Source organism: Neolamprologus brichardi, chromosome 12 (assembly GCF_056152115.1).
Source record: "Neolamprologus brichardi isolate AB-2024 chromosome 12, ASM5615211v1, whole genome shotgun sequence".
Taxonomy (NCBI): domain Eukaryota; kingdom Metazoa; phylum Chordata; class Actinopteri; order Cichliformes; family Cichlidae; genus Neolamprologus; species Neolamprologus brichardi.
In genome coordinates, this window is record NC_142115.1 from 34,013,668 (window position 1) to 34,041,386 (window position 27,719).

General features: G+C 40.0%; 2 protein-coding genes and 1 pseudogene across 5 annotated transcripts; all 3 read right to left on the reverse strand.

Annotated features, from left to right (window-relative positions):
* Nucleotides 1-2,415: 2,415 nt before the first annotated feature.
* gstt1a (glutathione S-transferase theta 1a) lies at nt 2,416-6,863 on the reverse strand. The gene is made up of 5 exons (XM_035910702.2): nt 6,703-6,863; nt 6,040-6,127; nt 5,394-5,550; nt 3,495-3,671; nt 2,416-2,801 (listed from the first exon to the last, which is right to left on the reverse strand). The coding sequence occupies exons 1-5, from the start codon at nt 6,809-6,811 to the stop codon at nt 2,601-2,603; spliced, it is 732 nt and encodes a 243-aa protein (XP_035766595.2). The 5' UTR covers nt 6,812-6,863; the 3' UTR covers nt 2,416-2,600.
* A 4,733-nt stretch (nt 6,864-11,596) lies between these two features.
* Nucleotides 11,597-15,115, reverse strand: LOC102799999 (glutathione S-transferase theta-1-like; annotated as a pseudogene). Its single transcript, XR_015719869.1, has 5 exons — nt 14,538-15,115; nt 13,908-13,995; nt 13,422-13,578; nt 12,710-12,884; nt 11,597-11,966 (listed from the first exon to the last, which is right to left on the reverse strand). The product of XR_015719869.1 is annotated as a glutathione S-transferase theta-1-like (transcript).
* A 1,055-nt stretch (nt 15,116-16,170) lies between these two features.
* Nucleotides 16,171-22,518, reverse strand: cfap157 (cilia and flagella associated protein 157). 3 transcript variants are annotated; one of them, XM_087849448.1, is made up of 8 exons: nt 22,129-22,517; nt 21,284-21,555; nt 19,497-19,650; nt 19,168-19,414; nt 18,434-18,534; nt 17,886-18,036; nt 17,058-17,163; nt 16,219-16,326 (listed from the first exon to the last, which is right to left on the reverse strand). In XM_087849448.1, the coding sequence occupies exons 1-7, from the start codon at nt 22,194-22,196 to the stop codon at nt 17,086-17,088; spliced, it is 1,071 nt and encodes a 356-aa protein (XP_087705574.1). In that variant the 5' UTR covers nt 22,197-22,517; the 3' UTR covers nt 16,219-16,326; nt 17,058-17,085. The 3 variants fall into 3 exon arrangements, with proteins under 3 accessions (XP_087705576.1, XP_087705574.1, XP_087705575.1); XM_087849450.1 differs by lacking the exon at nt 17,886-18,036 and having other exon boundaries at nt 16,171-16,326; XM_087849449.1 differs by lacking the exons at nt 16,219-16,326; nt 17,886-18,036 and having other exon boundaries at nt 16,738-17,163; nt 22,129-22,518.
* Between the last annotated feature and the right edge of the window lie 5,201 nt (nt 22,519-27,719).

Sequence of the window (27,719 nt, forward strand, 5' to 3'; positions counted from 1 at the left end):
TTTGATTCATCTTATTGAAACTGCTGTTTTGGTTTTTGTTTTGTACATGATAAAGGTCGGTTGGACCGGAACGCTGATTTAATAAAATAATAATAAGCGAGAGTGTGTGGAGGTTAGAATTTATCCTTTTACTAAGACTGCAAAGCACTTATTAACTCACAACCGTCACCGAGCAGCTTAGAGATCAATGTGCACAGATGGTTGAGTCTGAGCCGTTTTCAATAACTGGAAGTAGCATACGGGACATATACAGGATGTTTTTAAAATATGGAAAATGAAAAGTGACACAAGAATAAAAAATCATTTAAAAGTATTTTAGCTTTTTCATGTCTGTTATTCCACTGCAGTTGTGAATTGCTGCTGCACCCCGTGGATTAGAGCGCAGCTCGTGTTGGTGAATATTTTCTCAACAGTTTTGGAAAATATACGTTCATACTTTTAGCAATGTATAATTTCAAAACGCAAAATTAACCAGGTCTTTTTTGTGTGTTTATTTCTCGTCTCTCTTGTGAACAAACTTACTTGATTTTTAGAAGAAGAAAAAAAATCTAATTTTTCCTTCTGGCGTCTTCGCGTTTGTCCACCTGCCTGTGTACACAGAGCCAGAGGAGAGGAAATGCTGTGCCACTGCTGACACTGTGTTTGTGTTGTTGTAGAGGAAAATACATTTACCTCTAGACTCATTCAATTGTTCTGTGAACTCATAGTTCAAAATCATGAAAGGAGGTTCAGGATGCGGAGGGGAGAAACCACTTTAGGACTGTCAGAAAAGTTCTAGATGAGGACATCAAAATGATTTTTGAGAGGACAAAGAATAAAGAAGAAGGTGTGAAGCTCTTATGTTCAATGTGTAACACAAACATGAAAAATAAAGGAACCAAGACTTTCTTCTGGGGGTTTTTTCTTCTTCTTTTAAACAAACGCCTTCCTGTACTCTAGATGGCAGTGTTGTCTCAAATGAGTTTAGGGGACTCTAATCAGATCACTGTGGAAGGATAACCTCTCTCTGTCTCCATGCAGGCTTATTAAAATTATTTTTAAAAATGTATTAAATTAAAAAAAAATACCAAACTGAAACTTTTTTCCATGCAGCAAAGAGAGAAAACTAAACAGCAGCAAAATGAAGAATTTGGTTGTTCCATGTTTGCTTATCTTCAAGATAAAGAGCTTCTTGTCCCCAGCAGGACAAATGGATTGTTGTGATGGGACAGACTTTCCCATGAGGAAACAATGAAACAGTCATGCAGAGCTGGAATTTCACTCAGGTCAGGGTTTCTACATAACCAGTGCATTAAATGTCAGACCTTTTCCTTTCCGTGCAGTAGTTTAAAGCAGGAACTGTAGAGCCAGTATCATATTTATTAAATGTGCCTTTAGCATAAATAAGATCAAGGTGGCATCCAGAATTGAACCAAAAACCTCTTGATTTGCAGTCAAATTCTGAGCTCTACCCTACATGTCCCCGGCCCTGTGCAAGCCCATCATACAGTGTGGGTTACAGCGAGCCTGAAGGCAACACTTTCGTAATCATACAGAGAAGAGGACACACAAAGAGCTCCTGACATCTCTTCTCTTAGTGGTATTAAAAGTATCACAGAGCCATAGCATCCCCTCACTGCAGGATTCAATAATTCATTTTTTGTCCATTTTGCCCAAAGTCCCTACATCTAATTTTCCAAAAAAGAAAAAAAAACTCTTGCACCCTCTCATATCAGAATTACAGCTCAAATCCTGTTTTCCCTCAATTTAAGATTTTTTTAGAATCTACACATCTTACACAATATTTTTTCATCCTTTTAAAATTAAATCTAACCTTTTTGCTTTAGACGTCCCAAACAGAGCTCCATCAAGACCCTTGGTGCATGAACTGTCAACCTCTCCAATCAAGCTATAAGGGACTCTTATTTTAAATCCAGGGGCAACGTTTGAGTTTTCGAGAAGTTTTTATAATTTGGCTTTTTCTTGGTCATTCATCTTGTTTGTAAATGCACGTGCGTGGTGTACAAACATATGCAAGAACCTAAGCTCGTGTCAGTGTATTTAGTTTGGGATATTTTTATTACTGTGTAGAATTTATCTAAATTGTGAAGCATTTTTTAACTGTAAGTTAAAAAAAGTGATGCTGAAATTAGGTTATTATTGTATTATAACCTATAATGAGCATCAGTTTTCTTAAAAACTCACAACAAATGTTTGATTTCAGACGTTCACTGCTGGAGGATGGTTTCTGTCAGTATCACAGATTTGTGGGGAAAAGCTGAAGATCAGGTTTTAAAATATTTTCTGGGGAGGATAGCCTTCTTGTGACCTTATCTTGACTTTGTGATAGCCACAGGCTTTGTTATTCACCCATTACATTTGTCTAATAGGAAAAATGTCTAAATCTGTTCTTACATAAGAAGCGATTTCCAGAAATTCTGTGACTGGCTGACAACTTAGTTTTAATCAGATGTAAATTTATTTATTTTTCTTTGTACAAAGTGCAGATGGTTAAATGTTCATGATTATTTTAAGTATGAAAACGTCCCAAAAAAAACAAACTGGACTGAACAGTCCGACCGATAAAGTTTGATTTTGTCGGTTTGCATACAGAAACCTCCTCAGCGGAAAAGCTTCTGCAGTATAGGTTTAAGCTGGGCAAAACTGCTGCTGTTCTTCAGCTTCTGTGGCATGTTGCTGGACTTCATGAGCGCCTCGTGAGCTTCTTCGAATAACTTCTCACCGAGCTCTTTCTTCACTCTGTCCCTCCAGGCGATCAGCTTCGGGCGACCTTCAAACCCATCAAAACCAGTTCCAATAGGCTGCAAAACAGACAATAGTGCAGTTATATTTGTGGAAATCAGCTGACAATTGTTAGAATTTAACAAATCAAACCATAAAAACTCAGAAGACAAAAAAAAGTTAGAACAATCCGAGCATATCATTTTCATTCAGACAAGTCACCTGATGGACTATCCTGCAGTTATGACTGTCTGCCAGCTACACGCTTATCATCTGGCCCTAATGTGCTCCATGTGAAGCAGGCTTAATGTGGAAGTGGCCCTAATTTAAATATATGGTAGACATGTAGATGAGTTGAGGTACCTGAACTCATCACGAGTCAATGCTGCAGGTCAAGGCCAAATGTTGTCCATGAAAACAGTTAGAAACGACTTTTGACCAAGTCCAAGGGATTTAAACCCGGAGTAAACTGCAGTTTAAGACAACTTAACTCGACCACAATGGACTGGTAACACAAACCAACTGGGCACAGTACCATGGATATGACTAAACTAAAGACTAAAGATTAAAACCTGAACACACAAATGATTTCAACTGGCTTAAATGTGAGAAGACTCTTGGAGAAGAGATTTTAAAGCTCCCTCTTCACACATGCTGTGGGAGTTTTAATGTATACGCAGTATTTACTTATAATTTTAGGTTTAAAATTAGTTATGACAGGCAAAGTAGAAATCCTGCGACAGAAGCAGCAGTAGTGATGGAAATATTAGTACCTGGATGATCTCCACTACGGCCACCACATCGGCCACAGAGATTTTGTCCCCGAGGATGAACGGTTTACTCTGGAGGAATTTCTCCTCCAGCAGGTTGAGCGACTGCTTTACATTCTCAAGAGCAAAGTCCATCGTCTCCTTCGGGATTTCAGCGTCCATGACAATCTGATACATAGCCTGCCATCACAGACACACAGAGATTAGCTGTTGGCACCGGCAATGCAGTCAAGAGTAGGGATGGGTATCATTTAGGTTTTATCCGATACCGATGCCAAACCGGTACTTTTGAAACGGTGCTCAAACCGGTGCTTAAAGAATGGAGAACACAAAATTGGTCCAAAAACCTCTCATGTTTTTTTGTAAAAAGATAACAATGTTAGCCTTTTCTGCAGCTATGGGGCATATATGGTATCACTCTTGGCTGGAAGCAGCTTAAACAATGGAAAAAACACAAACTTTGTCCAAAAACCTCTCATGTTTAACTGTTTTCCACTTTTTCTTTGGTCATTTTAGCCTTTTTGGCCAGGGTGAAGGGAGTATCTGCCATCAAACAAGAAGACAGCTGCATGTAACTACGACGGTGTTTGCTAGTTCACCTTACGTGCATTAATGTAATAACGTGGTTAGCCTACTCAACGTAAATTACACACGAACAACATTAAGCTACTCACGCAGAGAAGAACGGCTGCTGCTGCATCATCATCCTCATCATTTCTGCTACACTGGCAGGGCTAGGGGCCAGGACGCTACTCTTTGGTTTTTTGGGGGATGTTGCTAACTCCGGGTCCGATAACAGGCACCACACCCGCAGTAGATGTGCTCGGTGTGAGGTCTCGCAGCTATGCGTCGCCAGGTGTTTCATCGGATTTGAGGTGTTACCTCCTTTGACAGCATCACAGTATCACCTTAAAGCACTTGTTGCAGGCTGCTGAGTTTGCATCTTTTGCTGTGAAGTACAGCCAGACTTTTGACCGCTTCGCCTTGGGCGTTTTTAATCTGTAGCTCTGCTCTAAAAGAACGTACGTACTTGGACCCGCCTACTATCCTCGGAAACGTAAAATGATTGGCTAGAATCTAAAGTGTATCACATCTCAGGAAAAAAAAGCACCGAAATGTGCGCTGCTTTTCGGTCTGGTTACTACCGTTTATGTCAGAACCGGTGCCATCATGGCACCGGATACCGGTACCCATCCCTAGTCAAGAGCCTAAGAGAGATAGTTATTGCTGATCCAAAGAAGGAGCTTCAAACTTTTCTGTTTAGTTTTGTTTCAGTTTTTCTTAGTTGACTCTTTTAAACGTTTTTCCGTGTGGAATGTGCGTAGATTTCCAAATGTTCTTTTGGATATCGTTATGCTTAAAATCTTTAATTGTTAGTGTCTGACTGCCAGGTGGTCATAAACTCAACATTTACTGGATGGACATTCATAGCACGCAGAGGATGCACTTTTTGACTTTTCCTTTTGTGGCACCAGCAGGTGATCCTGTGAAGTATCTCACTATCCTGGCACACTGTTTACTGGAAATTATTACTGTAAATATCATAAACAAAGCATTGTACTAATGGTGCTTATTCTGTGTTTTTTTTAGAAGTGCCAGTTTTCAGCTCAGCCATCCTGTGTCGTTTAAACTTCATGCAAAGCTGCTGACTTTGTGCCACATTGTGCGTTTCTCTGAAAGAAGAATCAACTCTAAATTGGTGCAAAAGTCTAAATCCAAAGTGAAACTGGTCCACTGAATCGTCCAAACAGACGTGTCAGTGGGGACCGAAATGTACAGCTGGGCATTACATAACTTGTGAAATCATATCTACAAAAGGAACTAATCAGACAAACGAGGCTGATGAAATGTGTGTGTTGAAAAGCGTCAGGCGAGGACAGTTGATTGAACTGGGACACGAACCCTGAGCAGGAAGACCTTTGAACAGTGAGCTCTGAGGTTCATGTGCTGCCAGGAGAAGTATTCGTTCACACGTGCTCGCTGCTGCAGATCAGCAGGAAACCAGTGATCTGCCACTGACCCCGAGTATTTCTGCGTAAGGTACTCCAAGATCGCAGTACTGCAACACAAGAGAGAACAAAAACAAATGATGTTTTAACCCCTACTTGCTAAAGTGCAGAATTTAACGATTCCTAATTATCTTTTAGTTTGAGAAACTCTGTTTTGTAGGTTCAGTTTTAGCATTTAGGATGTCACAGTCCTGGTTTTTGAGCTGTATATGACCATATTTAGATTACTCTCACAAATATCTGCCAATTACTGCCAAGTATCAAACAAGTGAAATACTCAAAACTCACTGAGCAACACTGAGGCAGAGACGTCTTAGATGTACTCTTAGTACAATTACAGTAAATGCACAGGAAACCGTTTAACGTGGCACAGAACTCCATGCACAAATGTGGAACATGTGATATTAGCTATGCTGCAAGATCTAAGTAAAGTATGTCAGAGATACAAGAGACAAGTAAAGTAATTCAATTAAATATATAATTATATCATTTAAATAATGTGTAAAGAAGCCAGACCAAAACTCAGACGCCCGATGTACCTCTCAGTCAGAATGAAGCCTCCATCCTTCATGACAGGAACCTTTCTCACAATGCTGATGTCCCCAAACTCCTTGCTGTACTGCTGCCCTGAGACAAACACAGAATCCATGCAAACACGTTAAAAAACAGGTCTAGATTGCACAACTCCATAAATTGTTTCAGAATGTGGGGAAAGGAGATCAAACAGACTAAACTGTCTGGAAGCAGAAAGCACTGCAATGTTTCTTTGTTCCTTTGTCTTGGGGTTTTTTCTCTCCCTGTTTTACTTGCTTGAAAAACGTCCCTGTCTTAAAAAGTCGGGTATCTCAGAGTTAACAAAACTCTTTCTGGGTGAAATGTGAAAAATGTAAAATGATATCCCAGAGGGAGATTTCGTGAGTGTTAGCAATTACAGCTGAAGTTAAAAGCCCCGGGGGAATTCATCTCCTCTGAACTCTTGCGAAATCTTTTTCCGGTCCAAATTATTCACACACAAAGAGAACAACTTGCTATGACTGCAGTCATGCGGACTTCTATGATAAGTTCAAAGTCTACAGATCATTTAGCTCTATATTTTTCTCCAAAATATACAAATGCAACTATTTTAGAATGTGAGCGGAAACTTTTACAAAAGCATGCATGAGTCAAATATAAACGATCATCTCTGTCTCGTGCAAGATTACCTGCGGCAAGGTCGACAACCTTGAACTCAAAGGGAATCCTGAGCGCTCTGGCGAACAGAAAGACAGAGCGGCAAGGTGGGGATATCAAATCGAGATAGAGCTCCATCATGTCGGAGTGTGACGGCTGCAGATGCTTCCCTCTGTGTTGTGGCTACTCTCCTGCCTAGCCTGATATAGTCTACATGACCAGAACTCCGCCTCTACTTGCTACATGACCTACTTACGTTTAAGTGATAGTGATCGTTCAAAGTAAGCAATGGTTGAGCAATCTGAGCTTTGGTCTCAACTTAACCAAACATTTCATGAACTCTCTTGAACTCATGAACTCACTTTTTCATCGACTTTATGGGTCTCTTAGCTCAGCGGTCTCCAACCTTTTTTGCGCCACGGACCGGTTTATGCCCGACAATATTTTTCACGGACCGGCCTTTAAGGTGTCGCGGATAAATACAACTAAATAAAACTAGTACGGGAGACCGGGGATAGTTGTAACGTGGGTCAGTTGTAACACTTCCAATTTCTCCAATCAGGGCTAAGTTTCAAATGATGTGACTCATCCTGTGCATGCCCAATTCAGTTCTGCTATCACATGTGAAAAATCAGCACATTTTGTCAAACACAGACAATTTAACACGAAAAAAAGTAATTTGTATGCCCAAAAGTAAGTTTTTCTACTTTATTTCAATTTCTAACAGCATTATCTGCTTTGCAGTTAAACTCATCAAACTTAAATTATGTTATTTGTGTGTCTATGGGGATATATTCTGTGTAGGTCTTTAGTGCTAATGTTTTAGCTGTTGGCTGTAATGTTAGCTAGTTCATGGCTATAGGAGTCTGGGTCAGTTGTAACAATAATGCAGATGTTACAACTTACCACACTATTACTTTAACTTCTATTAAACAAGTTGGGGCAACAACATCAGCAGAGAGAGGTTCACTGGTCGCTTTTTTATATGCGGTTAATGCCATTGGCAACACAATTCCTCCACTGTTTGTGTTCCCACACATAAATTATGCAGACCACTGTGTCAGAGATGGACCAGTATGAAGTACTGGTAGTGGAAATAAATCAGGATGGGTGCAAGAAACAGATTTCCTTCCATCTTTCTGAAGCACTTTGCAAACCACACCAAGGTAAGCCATGATAAAAAGTAATGGAATTGCGATGCTGGTGAACAACTACATTTTTTCAGCTTCATTGTTATGTTCAAAATTAGTGCAAGAGTTGTAGGTTATAATGCCCACAGAGCCAATGAGGCCAAACTCAAGGAAGACCAACCAAAATTAATGAAATATTCAGTTGCAGAAAATTCCATAATTTGTCTTTTTTGGGGGGTTGACATATGTACAAAAGCTAGATTTCTGCATTCTGTCACACACACACAGCTACATAAATGGCTCTAAGTGCATTCATGTGTTGAATAAAAAAGATTACATGGTAATGTTTTGTTAGTACCCTTATTTCATTGTGTTACATTTCACCCCAGGATATGTTACAACTAACCCAGACTATGGGGTTAATTGTAACATTTCACTCTTTGTGTTTGAGACCATACCATGCAATGGGTAATTGTGCTGCAGAGAAAATAGCTGCGCTATTTAATAGCCGAGACATGTAAATACTTTGCATTACATTTTGAATCCACTACCCCAAAAGAGCTCTAATTTACAGACAGAAATGTCAAAAATGTTACAGCTATCCCCGGTCTCCCCTACTGGTACCGAAAAAAAAGAAGATTTATTCATAACACACGTGAAAAGACCCAGGAAAACAGAGTTAACAATAAAAACGATAACAAAATAACGCTGAAAACCGATAAAAACCCTGAAAACTATACATTTCACACCTGAGTCTCAACTCCCTCCCTAACAGAGGGAAGACTGCAGCATTTGTGTAAAAAAACGTTTATATTTAAAAAGAAGTTATTGTGCCTATGCATAAAATGACTAAATCCTAGATTGTTAATTCAATACTTTTTTAAATCTTTGAATTAATCTTCAAAGTTTCTAATTAAATTTTCATTTAAATCATTTTGCATTAAAACTTACAACATTGCATAACTGTGCAAATACTGACTGTAAGTCATAGAGCTCTCACCTACATCTTATCAGATGCAGCTGAAAGCAGGGATTTGGATTTTGTTTTTGACACGACAGCAAAGTTCTCAGCTGTGTCAGCAGAGCAGGCCTGCATCAAAAGAAACAATTGGTAATATGAGCAGAAGCCAAAATCAATTATTCACAACCCATAAAAATAGTTGTTGTGTTGGATGCACAACGTGGAACTGCAGAACTTTATGTATTTAATGACTTCTTGAAGTTAAATGGTTGTTCCATATCTGCAGATGCCTGAAAACAAACTGAATGATTGGTCCAGAGTAGACTGTGGTGTCCATGGATACTATAAATTTTATACTAACTTTACACAGCTGTTTAAATCCATAAAGGGTTGCAAACCTCAGAGCCACAGCAGTATAGGCCGACTGATTACAGTCTGATAAGCGAGAACAAAACTGCACTAAAATGCTAATTGTTTTCTGATTTTTTAAGTTATAAAAAAATGCTGAACTGCTGCACTGGATCTTTAAACCCTAAATAAACCAGTAAGACTGCTGAAATTGCGCACTGTGTACACACCTTCATTGAACTTCGCTTGTGGGGCTTGTTGTTTCTATCAGACACCACACAGAAACTTTTCTTTTTTTCCCTCACACATCAGACTTCATACATGATCCTCTCCAAATGCCTGCAGAAGATTAACATTCATTTAAACCTTTCAGACCTTTTTGATTCATTTTACAGATGAACTGAACCAACCTTGAAATTAGCACAGAGCTGCAGAGCTGTATGACTGACTGGCTGAGCCTAAAAGTGCAACACAGTAATGGTAAATGGCGCTTCACTAGTCCCTAAGGACCCCAAAGCACTTTACACATCCACACATTCACACACTGGTGATGGCAGCTACATTGTAGCCACAGCCACCCTGGGGCGCACTGACAGAGGCGAGGCTGCCGGACACTGGCGCCACCGGGCCCTCTGACCACCACCAGTAGGCAACGGGTGAAGTGTCTTGCCCAAGGACACAACGACCGAGACTGTCCGAGCCGGGGCTCGAACCAGCAACCTTCACATAAGGCGAACTCCCAACTCTTGAGCCACAATCGCCCTGATAAAGTCCTCTGCTGTCTGTGGAAACTGGTGGTTTCTATCATTGCTTCTTTTTTCTCCCCTTAAGGAGCTTTAATTTTGCTAAAGTTAAACATGTTAAGTGTTTAAAATGCAATATTAAAATGATCTGAGACTTTTGCACATCTTTTTGGGGCCTTCTTTGTTATTTTTTATTTGTTTGGTTTGTTTGTTTTTAATCATGTGCTCTAGATGGCAGTGTTTGCTCAGCTTTGGTAATAAGCAACTCAAATTAGATCACTGGATAAAAGAGTTAAAACTACTGTCAAACTGAAACGTCGTCTCACTGCAGAACAACCAAGAATTTGATTGTTACATTTTGGTCTTCTCCCAGGAAACAATGAAACACATATATGCTAAAAGCTGAAATATAACTCAGAATATAATATTAGTGTTTAGGTTTCAACACTGTTTTGAAATAAATACCAGCTCTTTAGTATGTACCCTTGTGACTGTGTATGTCTACATCACAGAAGTAGACATGCTGAATAAAGGCCTTTGAGTATTATAATCGTCCTGAGCGGGAGAAGCGTTGCAAAGTGAGACCTCGTATCCACTCATAGTAGTACGAAATCACCCAAGATGTAAAAGAGTGATAGGATCAACTAAATGCAGTGGGCAGTAGTCTGTTTTATCTAAGTTTAAAAAAATAAAAGACCACAATACTACATTTTGCTCTACAAGGGCCTGATATGCTCTTCTCAGAGACTACATCAGGTAAAAACATAATTCTTTGTCTTTACATTCATCAGGTCCCAATCAGCCCAAATAGCAAAGAGAAATTAAAAAGGCATGAAAGAGTTCGGGTCTTAGGAGGTTAAACACACACACAATATTGTTTTTTGTCTTAATGATTAATACAAGTTAAAAATCACCTGAAAGTTGCAGGAAACAACATTTTTAGCCCTGACTTCAATGAGCTAACAGATTCCACACACATCAGGTGTGAAGGGTTTTTCCACATCTGGGGAGCATGAACACTAAATGCAGTTTGGCTTTGCTTCATCCTAACCCTGTTCCTGATGACCTGTAAAACTATTAGCACGACTTTTAAATCTCTCCTTTTATACACAGGGAGCCATTGCAGCGATTTGATGACTCGTGTCATATGGTCCATTTTCGTGGTGTTGATTGGTTTTCAGTTGCCTACTGAAAAAATATATATATAAAGTTTTTCTGTAACTTTTTTCACCAGTAATCCCTTAAGTCTTGCAATATTGTTAATTAATAGGCTAACTTAGGAGTGTCAGTTTGTGCTGTTGGGATGCATATTTTAAAAATGCGTTATAGACAAAGTTATAATTATTTTGAAGTTTCTTTGCAGAGAACATGTCCAGCCATCCATAACGAGCCATCAGACTCCAAAATAGATTTATCTTAAGAAATCACTACAGATGGTCAAATTTACAGTAAATGATCAATTAAGTTATGAACTTGCATTGCTTGATGGTGCTGTCATTTTCAGGGAGAGTGTGCTGTACTACTACATACAAGTTTATTTTCTTTTCCCTCTACAAGGCCTGGTTCTGCCGGAGGTTTCTTCCTATTAAAAGGGAGTTTTTCCTTCCCACTGTCGCCAAAGTGCTTGCTCATAGGGGGTCATATGATTGTTGGGTTTTGCTCTGCATCTATGAAGCGCCTTGAGGCAACTTTTGTTGTGATTTGGCGCTATATAAATAAAATTGAATTGAATTGAATACAATGTGTTAACCACTGGCTTTGTTATACACAGTTTTTCACCCATGTCATCCATCAAAACAGAGAATCCTCCCCGTGATTTCTTCATGTATGAAAGAAATACAGCAGTAAACTTTAAGATGCAACACAACAGGCAGTCAAAGATTTATTGTGTCTGTTTGTACACGTAAACCTCCTCAGTTGAAGAACCTCTGAAATCTCAGTTTGAACTTCTCAAACTCGCCGCTGCTCTTCAGCTTCTCTGGCAAGCCGCTCAACTGCATGAGCGCTTTGTGAGCGTCGTCAAACAGCTCCTCACCGAGCGCCTCCTTCACTCGCCCTCTCCAAGCAATCAGCTTCGGACGGCCTTCAAACCCATCTACACCAGTTCCAAGAGGCTGTAAAACACACATTGGGAAAGGCAGTTATTAGTATGTGGGATCTATTCCTGTTCAAAAATTCAAACCTTTTTGTTCCTATATACATAATTTAGATCCTAAAATGTAGCTTTTGAGCATGTAGCCATCAACAAAAACAACTCTGACATCTTGGGCTGAAAATGTGGGAGAAATAAGGTGTCATGTGTGGCTGTGTGGCATGCAGGATCAAGGACCCATGGAACGTAAGCAGCAGCTTTATTTGCTGGAAAAATCCTCCACAAAATAAACATACAAAAAAAAACAAACAAAACAAAACCCTGAACATGGAAACTAAGAACTAAACACTAGGAAATGAGGATCACAGAACTAAGAATGACAGAAACCAGAAAAACTGAGACACCTACAGCACATGAAACAACACGACAACAGGCAAAGGAAAACACAGGGCTTAAATACACAAGGGAGCAATGAGGGAAAGAGACACAGCTGGGAGTAATCAAACATAACGAGACGGGGAGGAAGCAAAACTGAAAACATTAACAAAGGACGCGAGACTGTCAAAGTAAAACAGGAAACACGAGACGGGCGCAGAGACACGGAATTGACACTGAAATAAGGAGAAGCACAGACATGAGAACATAACTTGACTAGGACACAAGGAACACAGGAGAGGCACAGAGACAGAAACCTAAAGACCAGGAATCCAAGAATATAACTTAATCAAGAAACACAAATAGAAGTAATGACAGAAGCTGTGGTACCTGCATGATCTCCACTACAGCCATCTGCCACAGAGATTTTGTCCCCGAGGATGAACTGTTTGTTCTGGAGGAATTTCTCCTCCAACAGGTTGAGCGACTGCTTCATATTTCCAAGAGCAGCATCGATCGTCACCTCCGGGACTTCAAAACCCATGATGACCAGAAACAGAGTTTACTCAAACAGACACAAAGATCAGTAAGCAGCAGTACTGATCCAGATTGGCAGCTTATAGTGGCCGGAAGACCAGTAGGTATTTGTTAGCATGGTCAGAATATGACAACATAAAACACGAACATGGTAAGGAATCATATGAGTATGTTAACTTTTGCAGCTTGTTCTCTAATGTGTACCTTTATATTGTTTTTGTATATATTTTGTATATTATTCTCTTGTCTATTATTTATATTTTATTTCAGCACAGTTGGTGTGGAGCACACACAAATTCATTTTACGTGTACAATGATAATAAAGGGTTATTCTACTCTATTCTATTCCATTGTATTCTGTTCTATTCTGTTGTAACCTCAGAGAACAGTTGGGCTTAAGGAGAGCTTCACAGAGCTGCTAACATGACTGTAGCAACATTAATAGTAGAGGAAGAAGGATATTAAGTATTATATACCTTATAAAATCAGCTACAGATAAGAACTAATCGAGCTGATGAAATGTGTCATGTGAGGACGCAGCACTTGGTCGAACTGGGACACGAACCCTGAGCAGGAAGACCTTTTGACAGTGACCTCTGAGGTTCGCGTGCTGCCAGGACAAATATTCATTGGCACGGGCTCGCTGCTGCAGGCCGGCAGGAAACCAGTGATCTGCCACTGACCCTGAGTGTTTCTGCACAAGGTACTTCAGGATTGCAGTACTGCAACACAAGACAGAACAGAACAGAAACTAATGATGTTTTAACGACAGGAAATGTGACAGAAACTCTGCTAAAACTGAAGCGCAGAGTGCCTGGATGGTCATTTTGTTCAATTAACTGCAGAATCATCCATTATTGTTTTTCTGATAATAGCACTATTAAGTGTTAATAGTACTAACAGCAGCATTAAACCATTAGATCTTCATCATTAGTAACTTACTGTGAACAAATGAACCGACCAGACTCCCAAAGCAGCTTCAGGCAGCAGCTTGAAAAAGAATCAAACTATTTGAAACAAAGCTGAGCGGAAACTCGACGCCCTGCTGCACCTCTCTGACAGGGTGAAGCCTCCATCCTTCATGACAGGAATCTTCGCCACGATGTTGAGTTTCCCAAACTCACTGCTGTACTGCTGCCCTGACACAAACACGTGAAATTCACAGACGTGCTGAAGTTGTTTGTGTTGGCATGTTTCCATCATGTGGAGAATGCAGAAATAATAAAGACAAAAATGTCAAACTGGTCTCAATTCCAATGGATTTAATGACTCATAATCCCCCTTTTTCTTCTTTGTATCTGCTATGAAACAGTTTTCTTTCTTTTCTTACTTTTCTTTCCCCAGTACGTCTCCATTACACACAGTCAGGAAAGGAAAAGTTGTGCATCAAGACTTAATGTAAATCTAGCTTTCTGGGTGAAATGTGAAAAAGAAAAGCAGCCCAAAGGTGCATTTTTTGTTATTGTTAATGGTCACAGCACAAATGAAAAAGCATGCAGGACATTTTAGTCCCCTGAACTCTTGAAGAGTCTTTGTGTAGAGTTGCAGAGCTGCAAACTTCCAAGTTCAAAGCCCGCTGATCCCTCAGCTGTGTAAAGCTGGTCAGTAGCATTCTGTTAATCTCCAAACTGTAAATAATAATTACCATTTTACTGCAGAAAGTGAGCTGCTGTGAGATTACCTGCAATCAGGTCGACATACTTGAACTCAAAGGGAATCTCGAGCGCTTTGGCAAACAGGAAGACGGCGCGGCAGGGTGGCGAGATCAGGTCGAGATAGAGCTCCATCATGTCGGAGAGTGAAGGCTGCAGAAGTTTCGTCTCCACCGACCTTCCTCTGTTTTCTCACTCCTCTTCTATCCGGCCTGTCTGTCCAGAACTCCACCTCTCCTTCCACTACACCTCACTGACTTTTAAGTGGTGCCAGCTATTCAAAGCAGGAGGTCACTGCGACAGAGTGAGCTGAGCTTTGCCCTTAGCTTTGCCACCATTTTTTAAAAATGCTGAGATTATCACTTTTACCTACTGGTGCTTGCAATCAGATGCACATTCTCAGGGCAGCAACTATATAATTGTCATGAACTGTGTGGAGGCAGATGAGGACCCAAACGCAAAACTCACGGAGACAGGAACTGAACTCAAAATCACTGCTTTATTGCAGGCCTTAACACGAAACAGAATTAAACCGGGAATACTAACAAAAGACCGAGGGAACACAGAAAGCCACACAGGTTCGGGGAGGAGACATTGACAACGCGACACCGAACTGAGGGAGACATGCACATAAATACACAGAGAGTTAACGAGGGAAGTGGAAGCACACAGGGAACACAGCTGACACAGATAAACATAACGAGACATGGCAGGAGTGAACCACACTGACGGGAGACTGTCAAAGTAAAACAGGAAGTACACAGAGGTGCAGACAGGAGGAGAGAGCACAGACATAACGGGCTGGGGAAAACATCAAATGAAACACGAGGGGAAACGAGGACTCACAGATACACAGAGGGGCACACAGGGGGTAATCAAATAAGGAACATCTTTAACAGAACCTAGGAACCACGGCATAAGGAACAAAATACAAGAAAACTAAGAATGCTGGGCCAACATGGCCCAGGACCATGACAATAATAATACCAGCCTGAAGTTCCTGACACAACTTCAAGCTAGAAGATTTGGATTTAACACTTTTCTGTGCAACCACTCACTGAAATAAACTGCTGGAACAAATCACCCATGAGGTATACAACTTTAACTCCACTGATTAAGCTAATTATGATTTATGGCTCAAGAAGGTTGTAAAGTAAAGCTCAGCAGCATTCCTAGTAGATCAGCTGATCTCAAAGCTAGCCACATCAGCTAACGGTTTCTACATAACCACTGGGAGATGTCATATGGAGCGGGCTGTTTAAGCAGCCTTAATAAGCCCGCAGTTGTCACGCATCTATGAGCCGTTTTGCATGGAGGAGTCCCAGGACAGGACAACATGGGAATTTTCTTCTCTCTAAAAAACAACTCATGGTTGGGAACTCAAACGAACATCCATCCATCCTCTTATCAGCTTCATGCGGGGATTGAAACTAGAGGACAATTTAGAATCACCAAGTAACCTACCCCAACTAATTGTATGTCTTCGGACTGTGGGAGGAAACCAGAGTACCTGGAGAGAAGCGGCATAAACACAAGGAGAACATGCAAACCTCCACACATAAAGTCTCCAGCCAAACTGTGGAGTCAAACTGAGGACCTTCTTGCTGTGAGGCAACAGTGCTAACCACCACACCGCCCACATAACTCTCTGTAAATGTAAATGTTCTGTAGCAAAACGACGGTGATTATTTGCAATAGTACCAGAACAGGCTTAAAGATGTTTATTTTCACACAGGTGACGGACTCATAACCACTTTTTCTTTCTCACTTTTGACAGGATTTTGTTCAGCTTTCTGCAGAAGCTCCTGTGTCTGATTCCTGAGGGAGAAACAGATTTTACACGCTGCACAGGTCACACATAAACAGGACAAGATTAGGAATGCTACATTTACTACCTTAAGATTCTTTGCTGAACGTTAACACCTCATGTTTACAGAGACTAAAACACAAGAAAAATGCTAAATATGTGCAGCACACACTAGGAAGGCCACGTTAGAAGAATCATGTTATAAAACTGGAAGGAGGAATTTGTTAGCAAACAGCTGCTTATTTCCACATTCATCAAAGTGATATTACCACTCAGTGTCTTTGGTTTGTCTGCAGTCGTCTTTTAACATCTGCAGATTCACTTATAAGTGAGATCAACCCATAAAATAGCCCCATCCCTTTGTTCTTCTTCCTTCACTCTTTATTCTTATTTAAAGGAAAATAATTTAGGTGCTGAACTACTTTTCTAAATATCTGGCATTCATGCAGAAAGGGCAGAACGTTTGAGGCCCAGGACACTGACTTACTCTACTGTGTGTTAAACTTGAAGCCTCGTTTAGTGAGGAATGCATTGTTGTTCAGCTACTTTGATGAGAAGTGTTAACAGCCATTCTGGCTCTGTTAGGACTCGGGCCTCGCAGGGCTCTGATCCAGCTCACTGAGCTGCTGAGAGGAAACAGCTTCAATGAAAACAAGAGATCAGCTCCCAGCAGAGTCCGCACTGTTGTTTTCACAAGTCATGAGAGTATGACACACAATCCAGTGAAGAGCGGCTCCAGTACCTGACTGGCATGAGGCCAGAGGTCATCTTCAGAGCACGGCGGTGCTCTCCAGGATCTCCAGCAGCCTCTGCACCTTCCACTGATTCTCAGACGACTTCTCTGCGTCCTGCAGATGACAGAAAATACAAAGCTTTGATGATGACTGAGAGACATCTCAGTGGACAGAGAAAGTTTTACTCAAATATCTGATCTAGTTGAATATTAAATATTCTTAAAACGACTACCCAGTACATTTGTGAGAATCTAACAGATTATAGTTCTCAGTAGTGGATATGCTAATGCATTAAATTATATATAAATATAATTCTTTTTTTTTCTTCTAACTGTAGGTTTTACTCCATTTTTACTGCTGTATTTCAGCTCTTACTAAAGTCTAACTATGTCTTGTGTGTTTTTAAGATAATAATTGATATTTTTCTGTTTGATCCCAAACACTTTTCTCCTCTGGGAGGCAAAAAGACAACTTGATGTTTTAAACTTACCTGTAAACATCACATTCTCCAACCTTTCAAAAGAAACGCTGCAAATTCAAATGTTTTTAAATAAACCATCATTTGTTGTCTTTGTGACATCTGTCTTTAATTTACAAACAAATACTCTGAAAATAAAGAAATATCATAAGTTCTGAATATAAATCTTTACTTTGTCTATAACTCTTGCACCACTTGATGCGTGTGTTAAGAATATAAATGGGATGTTTGCCTTCTCTTGATCAAACGCAGCTCTCGTGGACAGTAACCGATATTTTCCTGCCCTGCAGCTGCCACACATATCCAGAGTTTTCAGGGGCACTAAAACAGCGGCACTGATACCCTGACTGTGTTTTACCGACAGGATGTGTCCGAGAATGATGGCTGCGTCCTGCTTGACACCCTCCAGCTTCAAATTCTTGCACCTGACTTTCTGGATCTGGTCTGAGAGTGAAGTTATCCTGGCTGCTTTTTGACGACACTCCTCGTGTACTAAAGACAGACTCTGGCTGAAAACAACGGTTAAACACTCGGTTAGAGCGTAGCTCAGTTTAAATGTGTGACGAGAGATCAGATGATCTCTGGTTAAAGTCTATGTGTGCATACACGTACGTAGCACAATTTACAGGTTACTGACAATAAACTGACAAATGAGATCGTGACCTTGAACGCAATTTAAGTGAAGACCCATTTGGGATGCTGTGTTTAAGCATCAAACTTTCACTAAACTGTAGACGGACGATGGCCTTTCACCCTGGCATAAAATCATTAGTCCTTCAGCCAAATGAGCTGAAAATGTGTTTAATAGCCTGAATCTTTACTTTTAATGTAAGTCTGTCAGTCGGTACTAAAATAAATATGTCTGATCCTGTTCTGTGGACATTTAAAAAGACATTTGTCTTCTACCTGAGAGTCTTGATTTTAGCCAGTGTGCGCAGCTTATCCAACGTACAGTCCTTCAGCTCTGTAGTCAACTGCTGGCACTGCTCTCTTAGCTCATCTACGTTCTGAAAAATGGAAGACAGTGAATGATTTTAGTGATTATTGTGCTTTAATTAATGATATTTAATGTTACTTTTATTTCATAGTCATAAACAATATCAAGCTCAATGCTGGGAGCTTATATATTTCAGGCGTTCTCGTTGCAGAAGCTGCAAACATAATGATTTCATACATCCAATCAGATAAGACATCAATTTTCCATCTTCTTCTTGGGTTTGACCTTTGACACTAAAACAGATATCTGTGTAAGTGCAAAACACTGAGACCAGTGCTTGGTCCTCACAGGAAATGGAAGACATGCGCTGTTCATTTCTTATTTGATGTAGAGAAAAAAATGTAATAAAAAATACTGCAAATTCTTAAAAGTCTCAAAAATACTGCTAACTTCTTAGGAAGCAGCGACTTTGAATTATAGGTATAAGTTTGTTTTTTCAGTCCTACTTAAAATCACTCTCATCAGTTGACTGTCTTCTTTTAAAAAAAACTGAAACTGAGTAGATTTATATAAACTTTCAGTCTCAAACCCGTTTGGGGAAGCTGCTGTGAGCTGTCCGCAGTTCACTTTGAAGGCGCTTTAATAAGAAACATCCAGTGTCTTAGTGAGGTGACATTACTGTCATGAACAGCTGTCCTCTCACCTTCTTGAGGATGGATTTCTGCTGAATAATCTTAATGAAATCTTTCTCCAGTTCATCTTGTTCAGAACAAAGATCCCTCTGTCTGGCTTGCATGGCGTCTACGTCCTCCTGCAGGGGCACCAGCTCACTCTTCAGAAAGTGGAGCTGCTCCAGCCGCTCTGCGTGCTCAGCCCTGTTTTTCGTAAGTATTTTGTCAGTCTTCAGCTTTACAGAAGGCTCCACGATGCTCTGCAATCTCTCAACCTTCCTGGTGAGTGGACGAGAGAGAATAATGGATGAATATTTATTGCTTGTTGTGAAGAAACAGTCAGACCCGGACTGGACTTCACCTGTCCATCTCCACCTGTGCTGCCACCGTCACTGTTTTGGTGGCAATGTCATGCTCTTCCTTCTGTTTTTCCAGCTGCTTCCACAGAGACTCCACGGCAGACAGACGCCACTTCACTGAAATCAGGTCCTTCTTCTGCTGCTCCAACTTTTCCACTGAGGGGAGGAGAGGAGTGTACAGGTAGCAAAGAGATTATTGATGCATGCTGGGTAATCCAGGTAAGGAAATCTAAAAAGTTGATTCTGAAACTAAGCCTGTGGCTCACAATAGTGCTAGTTTTAGTCGTTTCTAAGGTTTGGGATTTAATGACGTAACAATATGTCTCCCTGAGATAGAGAAGAGATGACGCGCCACTCGAAGGTGTTTGAAACAGTGTGTAAGCACCACCTGTTCAGTGGGGACCGTGACCACACTGTCCTCACTGCTTCTTACATTTTATTTTTATTTTAAATTTCTCTATTTGACATCACACTGTAAACAGCTCTTTACTAAGTTATTGCATCTATAGGTATCCAACGTTTGTACATACACACACCGGCCATTTCATTAGTTACACCTTGCTAGTACTCAGTGTTGGAGCTATTTGTTCTTATTTTTTATTATTTTGAAATTAGTTAAAGTTTGTTGTTAGTTTACTTATATTTTGGGGTTTATTTACAAGTTATTTGTTGGTTAATATTTTGTTTCAAAGTTTGTTTGATGTTACTTTGTTAAATTAGTCAGGAAGAGCTGTAGGGCCATTTTGTTTTCTATAAATAAAGAGACTGGTAGAGGACCAGCATGCACTGGGGTGGGCCTATGGTTTTTTGCCAGAGCAGGAGAAGCAGCAGGAAGTAACAAAAAAAATGGATCTTGTTATTCCTTGCCAAACTGGATAAATAAACCATAAAAACGCAACTTTCAAGTTTGGACAGTGGACTTCTTTTGCCTGCGTACGAAATAGTATCTCAGTGCAGCAGTGGCTTGTGGACTTTTAATTGTGGGATGTTTGGTTTGTCAAACAAAAGGAATTGCCACTACACTCAGATTAAACTCCTCTTGCCTTAAGCGATGCCTTAATTCTTCATGGCATGGACTCAACTGTAGCTCATCTGCTATCATCGAAGTTCTGTGCATTCAGAGATGCTCTTCTGCATACCTGAGTAGTTATTTGAGTTACTTTTGCCTTATTATCAGCTCAACGTGGCATTATATCCCAGAGAATTCACCGGATATTTTCCCTTTTTTAGACCATTCTCCGTAAACCCTAGTATTAGCTGTGTGGGAAAATCCCAGGACATCAGAGGTTTCTGAAATACTGGGACCAGATCATCTGGCACCAACAACCACGCCACAATCAAAGTCACTTAAATCCCCTTTGTTCCCCATTTATGTGCTCGGTTTGATTTTCAGTCGGTCATCTTGACCATGATGGTTAGATGACGCCTCACGGAGTGTGTGGAAAAGTCTGCTTAGTGTGTGGAGAGAGACTGAACTAGAGTTAATCATTCTCACATCGCAACAACAAATCACTGAGTCACTGCCATGCGAGTGACTGATTAGATATTTGTGTTAAAAAGCAGCTGCAGAGGTGTACCTAATAAAGTGGCTGATGAGTGCACATGGATATCTTTCCCCTTTCAAAGAGCTCCTCAAACAACAACAGTGTAAACCCAGGAAGTGCTCTGATGTGCTTCCTGTCCTGTTTTCAGGTACTGAAGAATTAATTTGTAAGAATATCAAAGAATTTCTTTGGTCTCATTAATAATTAGCTTTTTCCTATTGGTGCTGCTGTCAAAATGTTCTCACCCTCTATCTTGTTCTCTGACTTAAGCTCTTCAATCCGCTCACGCATCTCCTGCAGCTCCTTGCTGTGCTGCAGCATCAGGTTGTCTCTGTTGCGTTTGGCTTCCTGATGCTCATTCTCCAGCTGCTCCAACAACTCAGTCACCTTCTTTTCTTTTGCAGTCAGGATGCGTTTCAGGTGACTAGTCTGGATTTTTGAGTCCTCCTGCAGCACGGCGAATTCAGAGACGAGCTCCTGGTATTCTTTCTCCATCTGCTCTTGTTTAGGCCGACAGCTGCAGGTTGAAGAGGGACACGGCAGGCTCAGGGATTAGAGTCAAGAATCTAGTTTGATCTTTGTTATACATACAGTGTGCATCATTGCATTCACTTGTTCACCTAATTGTTGCTCAAGGCCGCTTTAAAAACATTTACAAGGAGAACTGGCTCCTTGAAGGCAACACTTAAAGAAATGTGGGGAGGGGGGGTGCCTCAAAACTGTTGCCTAGTTCTGCACTTTAAATTAATTCTCTGTTATATTTAACATAAACATAGTATTCTCTCAATTTTATTTGCATACTACACTATTTGCTTCCCAATAATCTAAATTTCGAGATTTAGGTTCAAATAAAGAGCCAAACCTTTTCATTGAACTCAAAGGTTTTCTCATGAAATATTTATTCATACACTTAACATGTTGGCATTAGCGAGTAAACAACACTGAAGGGAAAAGCTCAAATTGTTTTTGATAAAATTAACATTAATATGTTAAAAGTAGGAAAGAAAGATACAATTACACTCATATTTCACTGTACTGAATGAACTCTTACGGATTTATTTCGATAAAGGTTAAAGAGAAATAGACTTACGTATCCAGCTGCTCCTCTAGATATCGAATTTGTTTCAAATATAAGGCCATTTCTTTATCGGAAGCCATTTTATCTGCTGTGCTTGCTTTTTTCTCCTATTTTCCGGTTTTATTAGTTATTTAACTAGCTTAAGCAGAAAACGCTAACTGCAGACAAACCGTTAGGCTACTGTCCTTGTTACTAAGGAACTGACCGCACCGGAAGTTCTCAAGTCAAACTTTACTCGTTAATTAAACGTTAAATATTATTAAATCGATGTTATCTATTTTATCCGATATCAGTGCCATTTTCTTCTTTGTGCATATCTTCATTCCAGTTTATGGTGTTTTTCAAAAGAAAAAAAAAGACGAAGAAGAAAAGGAATAGGTTGTACAGTGATGCTTTCAGGGACCGTTTGTCAGATCAGTTTTCACAATCTAACTTCAATATTATGTGGTTGCGTTTATTTATTTATATTCGCTATTTTGATGTTTTAGCCTTTTATTATTTCTAGTTTAAAATTTATATAGAAATATATGTAAGATTTTCATATTTCTTAAATAAGAAAAGAATATTTTACAATTCCTGTTTTATTTTATACTTATTATAAATTAACTTTTTTCTATGTTATATAAATTTCTTTTCCATACTGTAATATTTAAAAAGCAATACAAACCCCCATGAAACAGTGCCAACACTGTGATCATCATTAGTTGATTATACATACAATACACATGTCTGTGAAGGTTCTCAGTCATCCAGGTCATTGTAGTCAAAGGAGCTTGCAAAGAAAAGCGTCTGGACTTCTTTAAGTTACCTGAAGACTTTTGTCCCTCTGTGGGGGGACACTCCCACTAGGTTTAAATCTGGGACTCCCTACCATTTGACCTTAGAACTGAAGAAGCTTCTCGGATGAGAGGTGAAACGTCTTCAAGTAACTTAAAGAAGTCCAGACGCTTTTCTTTGCAAGCTCCTTTGACCATACAATACATAGTGACTGCAATTTATCTTTAACATCTATGCTTTTAAGCTGCTGATGTCATCTTTTTCTTTAGTTTATTTCTTTTATATTTGGATGGATTTGAGTTCACATGTGTTTTCTTTTGTTTTTTCATCCTGTTTTTGTTCCTTTCCTCTCCCTCGCTGATTGTTTTCGAATACACCATGTCACATAGCACACTGAAATGAAAGGTTTCCCATTCCTAGTCTGGATGGATAACAGCCAACTCAAAATAGAAGAATAAGCCCAGATCTTGCTGCGTGGATGATTTAATAGTAGTTAGACTCTGGTAATAACTACACTTGCACATCAAATTGTAGATATGAAGAATAAAACACACATATATAGTCAGACAGTATGTCAGATTGACTTGAACATCAGTAATTGCTTGATTTATTGTCAAGGTTTGTCTTATGATTGGAAAATGCAATGAGGTGGCTAATCTCTGTCTTATCTTACCTGTCCTTCCTGTTCTTGAACTTAATCAGTGGTTTGCACCTTGTTGTGAACTCAAGATGATGACATGCCGACCTCCTCAGCAGCAGATGTTGTCTTTTGTCTCTCTTTGATCCTCATATTTAAAATCCTGGAGAAAAGCTTTACACTCTAAACTCAGCACTTCGAATCAAGCTCAAACATCATGTTTACTTTATTTGTTTGAAATGAAGAAATAGGCCTTCTTCATGTCCAATTAGTTTTGAGGATTTGACAATGTGGCAGTTGTACAGTGGCAAAATTACACAATTGTGTATTTATCCAACAAATTATAGACTTAACTGTATAACTCAGTTAATTAGATTGGTTGTGTACTCATTAATCACTCATTCATTAACATTTTGTAAGAAAGACTGAAGACAATCGGTGTGACTGTCTCACAAAGGGAGATTTAAGTGGGTATTTTTAGAGATATTTTCCAGTTGGATGCATTTCCAAGTCACCACCAACAGAGGTCAGCAGAGACGCTGGGATCCTCGTTATTCCCCTTTGTGTTCACAACATGTTTGTGTGCATGTTAAGCTGGAGGCAAATATTTGGACATAGGAAATAGTTTGATGGCTGACCCAAAATGAGCCTTTCTTTAAACGTTAGTGCACTATTACTGGAACTGGGAATCCTTTGTTAACGTTTCAGGACTTTCATGGATCATTATCAGCTGATGACTTTCCAGATGATTCGTTTTCTGTCTCCTCAAACACTGATGGTACCCAACAACCACCCTGGGGTCAGAAAATAAAGTTTACTGATGTTTCTAAAAGAGGCAAACGCCATAAAAAGATATTAAAGTACTTCCAGCTTGCTATTTCAACTCTCTGAACCATCCCTGACAAATGGCAGTTAAGAGAAGCTGTGGAAGTCATGACGAAGTCATTACTGAAGCTTTTCACATAAACTGCACATCAGCTTATATGGTACGTATATGAAACAGTAGCTGGAGAGCTTGAAGGAGGCATGGTGCTCAGACAGGTCTACAAGGAAGTGTTATAAGGAAGAAATCCATGTTTAAATTAAGTCTAAATTTATTGCTGTCTTAGTTATTACCCTCTTGGGCTTTTTGGCTTTACCGCCACCTCTTTCTGTAATATGCAGTTCTGCTCCTGTGTTTCAACCTGTTATCTTTCTGTTTTGTTTTGTACAAATAAGCCAGCAAAGTGTAGATAATAGAATAAAAAGTATACAAATTCCATCTTTCCAATACTTGACCTAAATTCTTTCACGTTCTCAGAAAACAAACCTTCAAGTGGGAAAAAGCTTAAACTATTTGGAATCAACACATATGTGTAAAAAATAACAATAATTCGCTTTATTAATTTCTTTTACTCTCAAACTCACCAGGTTTTAAGAGTTACTTACCAACAACCTTCCTGTGTGCATTTTGATAATTTGAGAGGAATTTTCATTTTTAAAAAACACCTAAAGCTGAACATTTGTTAACGTTCATTGTAACATTGGTTTACAAGTTCAAAACTTCAGCGAAAGAAAGAAAGAAGCAGCTGTTGTGTGCCCACCTTATTACTAAATTAGGCAGAGCACTCTGAATTGAATCAGGACATAAAGCACGGTCTTTATCTTGCTTTATTGAATACTGTCCATCTAACAACTAGCCACTTAACGGGGCCTCCTTCGGACCACAACATCCGGTTCAAAGGTCATCACATTAAGACATAGCCATATCAATACATGACATCCCCCTTTTCCTTAGATTCAAACTTTAGTCTTAATAACTTTGATGTCTTTTTTTTTTCTCTTCAACATTGAACATTTTTTTCTTGTCTTACTTTCTAACAATTATATTTTCTAACTGTCTCACCACACGTACCCCTTTTTTTTTTCCAATATATACATGTCGACATACACATATGAACTTGCAACTTGAAACTTGCCCATTTTCAGTTACCTCTTCACCTTAACATATTATAGTTTATTTCACCACAAAATCACGAAACCTCTCAGGTATCTTTTTAGCCCTTTGTGATCTACTTGATCTCGCTGGCCCCTGGGAGCCCTCTTGTGGTGTTGGAGTGAAGATGTCAGTCTTTGTGGGTGTTTCACCTTCCTCCCTTTCAGGTATTGTGTCGTAGTGTCCTTCTCTAGTCTCATTTGTCTCGCATTTCTTCACATGTGTGGTGTTCCGGTGATAGCGAGCTCCTGTTGGTGATTCAATAATGACTTGGTTTCCAGTTCTGCTTACAACTTTGTGTGGTGTTGCGTTGAATGGTGTTGTAAACTTGTCCACTTTGTCTTGTTGAACCAGCACTGTGTCTCCCGTGTCAACTTTTGAATACTCAGCTCCCCTTCGTTCATCAGCATAAATCTTTGATTTTCCTTTCTGTTCAGCGTCTCTGTCACGCACGTCTAACTCTGTTGTTTTTGCCTCACCGATGTTCGGTAACTTTCCTCTCATTTTGCGGTTGAACAGGAGTTCTGCTGGACTTTTGCCCGTGGTTGGATGTTCAATGCTGCGATACACTGTTACATATTTTCTTAGCTCTCGCTTCCAGTCAAGTCCTTCGGCTTGTGCAATCCTGATTCTTTTCATCAATGATGCATTTTGCCGTTCCACTTCTCCATTTGCTTGAGCCCATTTTGGTGTAGTTCTTATATGTTTGATTCCATTAGTTTCACAATATTCTCTGAACAGCTCAGATTTGAACTGTGGGCCGTTATCAGATTTCATGGTAACTGGTAGCCCATGTCTGCTAAATATACAGTCAATAGAGTCAATGACTTTTTCAGCAGTTGTAGATGACATTACATCATACTCATAGTACCGACTGTAGTAATCTATCAGTACAAGTATTGAGTGGTTCGAAGGTAGCGGTCCCAGTAGGTCTACCGCCACATCTCGCCATGGTCCATCCGGTAAAAGTGTGTTTCTCAGTGGTTCAGGTGGATCTGGTCTGGCTACTATTTGACATCCGTGACAAGCTTTACAAAACTTTTCTGCAGCTTTGTCCATCCCTGGCCACCAAACTTTTGTTCTGAGATGCTGTTTGGTTCCAACAATTCCTAAATGTCCTTCATGAGCTAGTGAAAGTGCTTGAGCTCTGAGGTTTTCTGGCAATACAATTCGAGTTCCCCGCAAAACTATGTAGCCGATGACACACAGTTCATTTGCAATGGGAGCATATGTTTTGCATTTTTCAAAATGTCCATTTTCAATAGCTCTTCGCACTTCTGTTAATTCTGAGTCTGTAGCAGAGGCTTCTTCAACCTCTTTTGTTGTGAGTGCTTTTGGAGCAGCATTAACTGCAACAAATCTCACATATTCTTCAGATTCATGCTTATGTATCTCTTTTGACGTGGTGTCAGACAGCAGTCTTGACAGTGAATCCGCAATGTTTTGTTTTCCCGCAATGTGCACTACTTTAAAATCATATGGTTGTAGTCTGAGAACCCATCTTTCTATGCGTGCACAAGGTTTAGATCTCTGGCTATATATGACCTCTAATGGCTTGTGGTCTGTGATGAGGTCAAACTTCCTGCCATACACATATGGATGTAGTCTCTCACATGCCCATACCAGTGCTAGGGCTTCTCTTTCTGTTTGAGAATATCTTCGCTCACAGTCTGTTAAACTCCGACTAACGTAGCACACTGGTACCTCTTCTCCGTTCTGTATTTGTATTAGCACTGCGCCCAAGCCTACAGGGCTCGCATCTGCTATGACTCTGGTTGGGGCTTCTTTGTCAAAATAGGCTAGGGTACCTGCTCTGGCTAACTCAGTCTTTAGTCTTTCAAATGCTTGCTTTTGTTCTGGCCCGAATGTAAACATAGTTTCTTTTCGAGTTAAACGTCTAAGTGGTTCAGAGAGTGTAGCAAACTGTGGTATGAACCTGCTACTGAAGCCTACCAGTCCCAGAAAGCTTCTCACCTCAGTAGCATTCTTTGGTTCTCGGGCTTCCACCACAGCTCTCACTCTTTCTTCAGTTGGGCCGATGCCTTTCTGTGTCAGCAGTATTCCCATGAACACGAGTCTGTCCATGTTGAACTGACACTTCTCTGAGTTTAGTGTCAGGCCACAGTCAGAGAGTCTCTTCATCACAGCATGCAGGCGCTTATCATGGGTTTCCTGGTCTGGCGCGTGTATGATTACATCATCTGAAATGTTCTC